Raw genomic sequence first — 8547 nt, forward strand, 5'->3', positions numbered from 1 at the left:
GAGCAAAAAAACCAACTTCCTAGAAAATCACCACGCTACCATAATACATAATAGAGCCATGTCTCCATAAAAAGTTCGAATTTAAATTCAAAACTGAAAAATAAAAGTTAAAGATAGAAAAATTTTTAATATTTTTTTAGACTCTGTTAACTTTTGTTTTTGAGCCAGAAATTTGACACTTTTCTCTGGCACCAACATGTCATGTTAAATCTTGTGTCCTGGCTGGGTATGTAGTGCATGCTTATGATCCCGGTATTTGGGAGATGGAGACAGGAGGATCACAGGCTCAAGGCCAGACTCAGCAACTTAGCAAGACCTGATTTCAAAATAAAAAATAAAATGAGGCTGGTGAGGAATAGCTAAGAAATAAAAATGCTGCTGTGTTTAATCCCTGGCACAAAATAGGGAGGAGGAGGAGGAGGAGGAGGAGGAGGAGGAGGAGGAGGAGGAGGAGGAGGAGGAGGAGGAGGAAGAGGAGGGCAGTAGCTGGGATATAGCTCAGAGATAAAATGCCTATGGATTAAATTCCCATTACTACCACCACCGCCACTCCCAACGTCTTGTGTTGATGTTAAAATGGAATTCAGTTTTGATTAGGGGTCATTAATTAAGAGCAATATCTGGTTTTACTTAGTTTAATAATGGAAGAGGGTTGTTTAAAATGTAGGTACTTTCAAACATGACTGTACAATTGTCAAGATATTTGTGGGAGCTTAGCCTTCAAATATCCCTGTACACAGATAACAGATTCGTGGCCAGTCTTAGCAACTTTTCCCTCTGCACTTAGTGAGACCCTTTTTCAAAATAAAAAATAAATAGGGCTAAGAGTAGAGCTCAGAGGTAGAATTCCCCTGAGTTCAATCCCCAGCACCACAAAAAAAAAAATTCTTTGTACTAAATTTCCCTTTGGCTATCACACAAGGGATCGTGCTTCACAGTAGAGCTAAGGATTGATCCAGGTGCACTGCACAGTTGCAGGTTATATTCACAAAATCTGACATCAATAAGCCATTTGGGGAACTTGGTTTTCAGAGCATCACGATTTTCGTCATAGTGTTCAAGCCATCAGCTATTTCTAGAAACTAATTCTAACATAAAAGGGAGGGCTAAATAATGCTATGCCAGATATATTTTCCCACAATATTTTATAACTACTTGTGGATGTCTCTTCAGGGAAATAGTCCAAGTGTTTGTCCACTCAAAACGCCAACTACCTGATAGCGATCTTTACTGCTTGGCATAATCAAGGATTTTTTTCCCCCTCGGATGATACAAGTTCATTTTTTGCAACAGCTCAACAATGCTCCTCTGTGCTCTGTGATGACTAAGCCACCCTCCCTCTGTATGGTGAGCAGCCTGCTGTGCTGCGTGTCCAGCTTGTCAACACTCTGCCTCGAGCCACGGGAGCAGATCCAGCTCAAGTGGTGAGCACTGTGTCCACGATGTCTTCCATTTTTAACTTCTAGCAGAAAGCGATTCCTGCTGAATAATGCAAATGAGTACATGTAAAGCTTGTGTCCTTACATAACTTGCCACATGGAACTTAAGTTTTATTGCAAGTACTATGTTAACACCATCCATCCCAGGAACAGCAGCTCACAGACACGCTAATCTCCCACACTCAATGGTGCAGAAGCCTATCCTTTTCACAAAAGTTAATTTTTAATCTTTTCTTGATGTACTCTCATTACACATCATAGTGAGGTTCAGAGTGACACATTCATACATGCACACAGAACTAGATGTGTTTCCCTCTGTATTCTACTCCACTCCCCTTTCTCCCTACCTGTACGTGTCAGTGAGATCGATAGTGATACCTTCACATGTGGATATAACATTATCTGAACTCTTTCTTTCCTCAAGTCTCCACTTTTCTTTTCCTCCCCCCCTCCCATAATTCCCTTTCACTCTTCTACTAATCTCGCTCTTAATTTAACTGAAGTCCCTTTTGTTTCTTATTTTTTCTTCTAACTTCCACATAGGAGAGAAAACATGACCCTTGACTTTCTGAGACTGGCTGTTCTCACTTATAAGAATATTCTATGGTTCCATTCATTTTCCTGAAAATTACATAATTTTGTTCTGCTTTATGGCTAAATAAAACCCTTTTGTGTGCAAAGACCATATTTTTTTATCCATTCATCTGCTGACAGACACCTAGGATGTTTCCACAATTTGATTATTGTGAACTGTGTTCCTATATACAGAGCCATTTTACTTTTTCACACAATTTTCTCTTGCAGTCTCTTAGCCTTACTTCCATTGCATTGAGCAGCAGTATTTCTGGTTATATTTATATCAGCATGTGCTTATATCTTTGTGGGACACATACAAGTTTCCCTACATTCAGTCCACACTCTTTCACAACCTGCTATCTGTGAAGAATTTGAGGCCTCAGGCAGATTTTTCACTTAAATACATAACTGTTTATTTTGTAAACAACGAACATAAGTCTTGTTGACATTTCAATTGTCTTTTTAGCTCTTTGGTTTTGGTCTTTTTTCCTAGAGTTTGTTCATAATGACATCTAGACTGTTTTCTTTCATTACATCCTTTGCCAAATAAGCATATAGGAATGTTCTTCAATTCATGAAGTGGAACATATGATCCTTTCAGTCTTTCTTCCTTTTTCTACTTTTCATAGACATATGCTTCGAATATGTTGCTCTTCTAACACTATGTAGTGGCTGTGACTTCCATAACCAAAAAACTCAGTTTTGCAAATATTGTAATTATTTTCCATAATTCAGTCTCTCGATCTGGTCTCCTTCCCTTTGATAAAAGGATAATCATCTTAGTCTTCTCCAAAAGGCATTTTCCACCAAGATGTTGGGTAGCACTTTTTCTGTTGTCTCAGAATTGACCCTAGAGTTCATATTATAAAACTAATATGTAAGTCCCCTTAAAAGGTAGTGGTTATCAGCTCTTCCCTACTACATATTAGGATGAAAATAAAGAGGTTTCAAAATGTCATTTTTTAGTTTTCTCCAAAAAAATTAATAATAATCTTTGAAAGTAGGATAAAAGTATAGATGATATTTTTTTTGTGTGTGGTACTGGGAGTGGAACCCAGAGACATTCTACCTCCAGGCTATACTCACAGACCTATTTTTTTTATATTTTATTTGGAAACAGGGTCTTACTAAGTTGCTGAGAGCCTCACTAAGTAGCCTCTGAGGCTGGCTTCAAACCTGTGCGATCCTCCTGCCTCAGCCTCCCAAGGACAGGGATTACAAGCGTGCCACCATGCCTCGCTATAGATGATATTTTAAAGTCCTTCAGGTAATTCCGGTAAAGGCAGTAAATAGACAGGGTTGAGGAAGACAGATTAAAAAGAAACAATGAATAACTGAGGTCAGAGTCCACCTGCAAAGCTTAATAAGAGACACAGAGCCAAGGCTCCTATAATCAGCCATATTGTGTCCATTTCTATAAAAAAGATTAGGAAAGAGAGAATGGGAAGGTTCCTGGAGCTATGGGTAGCACATTGGAGAGCTGCTGCAGAACACCCTCAAGTACTTACACATGCTCTTACAAGACAGACAGCACATGATGCCTGGCACCCAGACGGCATGAATGGCCAGATGGTGTTGGCCAAGGAAGTAACAGCTACCACAGGAAAGCACATTTACAACAGAGCCAGTGAGATAAAGAGACTGTCTCCTGCCCTCTCTTTCCTAAGGTTTGAAGAGGAAGAAATGGCCATATGTAGCCCACCCTTGTTCCCAGTCAAGCCAACCAGATGGGGTCTCAGCTCCTACGATACTAAGGAAAGAGAGAAGGTATGGTTTAAGCAAAATATGAAACTAAACTGGGTTGAGTACTAATAAACAAAAAAGACTAGAAAATATAAAATCTGTTCAAGGTATCAATCCCTGTAGGAAGGGGAAAAAAAGAGTCCATAGTACAGAGCTGAGCACAGTGATTGGGGAGAAATTTGTGTTCATACTCTTTACTGAGTTGACACTGATCCATAATCTAACTACACTTTAATGTTTTCTCAGTCATGCCAGGCTTCCACACTCTCCCTGATGGATTTTCTCAGGACTTCTTCCCAGGCTGAAATCCATGTTCCTCGGTGCTCACACATGCACTTGGCAAAGTGGTGGGGTATAGAGTCTTTCCAATGGCCGTTCTTTGCATTGGCTTCAACTGAAGATTCCACACTTCATCTGAACCCAACTTACAAAGTCTTCCTAGCATGACTACTAGATCCCATTGGAATTCATAAACTCTTTCAGATGTTCAAACCCTTTCTGGGGGCTCAGTGAGGGTTTAACAGCTTTTCCAGATGGGAGATTCAAGGGATGTGTGGCAACCCTCTCTGGCTTGAGACTCCATACAGCCATGAGGAATGGACCAAGACATAGGACCCTGAAAGGTCTTTCTCTTCTCTAGATAACTCCTTCATGCCTCTTCCTCTCCCATTCCTCTCCATGTTGCAAAATCATTTTCTAATCTACATGGTTGTGGAAAGGAAAGTGAGGAAAAAATGACTTTCTTAATCACATGCTCTTCCAATCTGTTCCATTCTAGGCCTGGACCAAAGCTTTTGGGCTTTATAGCCAAGAATTTGAAACCTTTGCTCTTTGTTTCCCCTATGAGATCATCCCTAAAGAACAGATGCATTTTGTTTTAGCTCATCTTGTGCTGCTATAGCAGCATATTGCAGGTGGGATAACTTATAAAGAACAGAAATTTATTTCTTACAAATAAAGATCCCAGGGAGAGCAAGCAGGCTTCATCTGACAAGGGTCTTCCTGTTGCATCATCCATGGGAGAAGGTAGAAGGGCAAGAGTGAGCAAGAGGTGGATGACCTCCCTTATTTAATAAAGGTGTTCTGGACATAATGGCATTAATCCATTCACTGTCGTGACCTAGTAGTATCTAAAGGTCCTACCCATCAACACTGTTGCACTGGGGACTAAATTTCCAACACTTTTATTTTATACATTCAAACCATAGCACCTTCATTCTAGACCCCCACATGGGAAAGTATCACTGAATAAAAAATTAATTGGCCCCCACATCACTACAAATATAATACAATGAGCGGCTTAGCTTTGGCAGCTCGGCCTGGTGACCTGTGCAAACCCTCAGCATCTGTCCCCATCCCCAGTTGACTGCTCTCCTCCTTTCTCATGCTCAATCTTCTGTGGCCACAGGCAAACCATGCCCACCAGCCCCCTCTGCCCTCACCTCTTAAAATCAGAGAAAAACATGAAGGAAAACCAACAGAAATGGTACCAGAACAAGGAAAATTATATGCAAGAAACTTGGGGAGACATTATTTACTACAACATTATACTGGGACGAAATATTCAAAAATATAAATTTGGTGCCTGGAATATATGAACGTTTCTGACAAATACTATACTTCTCCATTAAGGCAAGCAGCAGGAGTTAGTGAGCCTTTTAGACTAAGGCAATGCAGAACTTGTCCTTGTCAGAAGCTTGTCTTGTTTCTGATTTCTGGCTGCTATAAATGTTCTTGTACAAGTCTCTGTGTTGACATGACTTTTTATTTCTTTAAGCAATGCTTTCTTAATTTCATAACATATAACTTGGGTGCTATTTTATACAAATATGATCTACTAATAGTAAATTTCTAACTTAAGTAAAATTTGTTTGAGAGGTGGGAATATCTATTTTAATCATACTTCCATTTACATTGTAAATACTATTATAGGGCAAGCCCACAGAAAATGGCAGCTGGCACCAAACCTGAGTATCTATCAAGAGGTGTTAGGAACTGGTGGATACTGTTTACATCCTGAGAAACATTAGTTTTGTTTAAAAGAAGCAGCCACTGCCCCATTTCAACCAATTCACCATTCAGACCCAAACCCTCTATTTTTTTCAAGAGAAGACAGATATCTCTTGTGATGTTGCATGTATTTAATCTCTTAAGTTTAAATACTGGCAATAAAACAAGAAAAAAAGTTGATCACTAGCAGATTAACATCATCCAACATTAGACAATGTAAGATAAAACACAGTCACAGTGTTTTGACCCACAGATCATATGTTTCTAGCTAAGACTTTGGTTCTCAATCCTAGAGCTATGAGCTTTTTTGAGCTTTTTGAAAACTATGACACATCTGAGTTCTATCCCAGATTCTGATTTAGTAGATTTAAGATGAATCCTGGACATCTGTATATATATTTTAAGGTACTCCAGAGTTCATCCTGATTCACAGCCAGAGAAGAAGTAGAAAGTTAAATTATGAGTTGCAGGTGCTTTATTACATTTCCCTACTTCAATACCGTGTTCAGACCCCTCCAAAGCCTTTTCAGGCTAACCCTACCTACTGCCGAGCTCAGAGTCATGGGGAACTTAATAATCTGGAATCAGTGACACACGCGATGAAAACTGGGGGTTTTGTGACTTTTTTGTCTCTCATTAACCCATATAGAATCCAATCATGGTCTTTCCATGTACTATTTGAGGGCATTATAATGGTTGGCCTTTCTGGAAGAAACTTGTCTCTACGTAAACAATAGTCACGCGTGAGATAATAGCCATTTCTAATTCACACACACAGGAATAAAAACTTCTCCCAAAATAAGGCAGATAAGAAAGGAAGCAGAAGAAAGAAGATAAGAGAAGCAGTGTATGTTTTTACAGATAACAAGTAACACAGGTATTGTAAGACAAGTAAGAACGCCATGAGACGTCACAGAAAGTAAAGGGTCATATTTTTCTCTCATATGTGAAAGTTAGGGAATAGCTGGGATATAAGAGGTACTTTAAATAAGAGGGGGAACCCCAGGAGAATAATGAAGGGGGAGGGGGTTGGGGAGAGATAATTAATGAAGGAAACACTTGCATTGATGCTATGTATATGTGTAAAATTATCAACGCCAATCTCAGTATCATGTATAGGGCAGGGGAGGGAATGGGAAAGGGGCTGTGGAGAAGCTCACCAAGCTGTGTGCACATATGTCACTATCACTCTGACCTACATTATGATATGAAACCACAAGGCACCAATAAAAGTATATTTTTTAAAGACTCCTAACCTGAGCTTCCAGTCTTGTCAGGTAACTTACAAGTTAAGTAATTAAAGCAGGAAGGTGCTAAGCCAGATACACATGACAAAGTTTATTCAATGAGCTCCTGAAAGCCCCCAAACAAATGGGTCTTTATAAAAAATGAAGACGACAGAGGAGTTAGTAACCAGATGCTCTAGACATTTGCATGACAAGCCTCTAACTTTCAGCCACGTGACAAGGAAATGAAAAAAACTGGAAATAACCATTAACTGAGAGGGAAAAAATTACAACATTGAGTGCGGATGAGAGGACCGCAGAGCAGGTTCAGGTTCTTGGCGTAGAACCCTGGAAGTCAGAGTCAGAGATAATGGCAATGGTGAATAGAGATGCCAACGACAAGGACACTTCTGAGTTTAAAGCCACCTTCGCCTTGGTGGTGTCTGGAATACAGTGTGTCATCGGTGTCTTTGGGAATGGCTTCATCACAGCCATCTATGGGGCTGAGTGGGCCAGGAACAAAAGGCTGCCCAACGGTGATCGCATTATGTTGATCATGAGTTCTTCCAGAATCTTACTACAGATTTGGATAATGCTGGATATTACTTACAGTCTATTATTCCGACTCATTTATAACCAGAACACAATATACACAGTCTTCAAAATCATCATCCTGTTTCTGAGCTATTCCAACCTCTGGTTTGCTGCCTGGCTCAATGTCTTCTATTGCCTCAGAATTGCAAATTTCACTCACCCCTTGTTCATAACGATGAAGAGGAAAATCATAGTGCTGCTGCCTCGGCTCGTGAGTCTCTCGGTTTTGATTTCCTTCATCGTGAGCACTCTCATCTGTAACAACATCTTCAACGTCTACGTGAATAATTCTGTCCCTATTCCTTGCTCGAACTCCACCGAGAAGATGTACTTCTCTACGACCAATGTGCTCAACCTGGCCTATTACTATTACCTGGGGATCTTCATTCCTCTGATCATGTCCATCCTGGCTGCCACTCTATTGATCATCTCTCTCAAGAGACACACCCTGCACATGAAAAGTAACGCCACCGGCTCCAGGGACCCCAGTATGGAGGCTCACTTGGGTGCCATCAAAGCAACCAGCTGCTCCCTCATTCTCCATATTTTAAATGGCCTTGCCCTGTTTATTTCCATGGCCAACATCTTTGACATCTACAGCTCCTGGGATATTTTTTTCAAATTCATCATGGCCACTTACCCCGCTGGCCATTCAGTGCAGCTGATTTTGAGCAACCCTGGGCTGAGAAGAGCCTGGAAGCGCTTTCGAAACCAAGTTCATCTTTACCTTAAAGGACAGGCCCCGTGACTGGTGCACAGAGACTATCATAAGAACTGGCTCAGGGAGCTTCACCTTTTCATTCCCTAGAGCTCTCTCCTCACACATTTTTTCTCCCCCAAATCAGCTCTGATGCTTCTTCTCAAGTAACTGGATTCTTTCTTGAACGTGGAGCTGAATTTTTAAGTTGAGATTCTAAGCAGAAGTAGCTAAGCAATTTGAAGGTGGACTTCTGAAAACC

At 40.4% G+C, this 8547-nt stretch overlaps 1 protein-coding gene across 1 annotated transcript; it reads left to right on the forward strand.

Moving 5' to 3' along the window:
- Positions 1 to 7364: 7364 nt before the first annotated feature.
- LOC308266885 (taste receptor type 2 member 40-like) lies at positions 7365 to 8336 on the forward strand (the record flags this gene model as incomplete). Its single annotated transcript, XM_080701267.1, has 1 exon — positions 7365 to 8336. One exon carries the CDS (start codon positions 7365 to 7367, stop codon positions 8334 to 8336), a length of 972 nt encoding a protein of 323 aa, XP_080557393.1.
- Positions 8337 to 8547: the final 211 nt, after the last annotated feature.

This window comes from Muscardinus avellanarius, assembly GCF_963383645.1.
Source record: "Muscardinus avellanarius genome assembly, chromosome: 9".
In the NCBI taxonomy this organism is placed as follows: Eukaryota; Metazoa; Chordata; class Mammalia; order Rodentia; family Gliridae; genus Muscardinus; species Muscardinus avellanarius.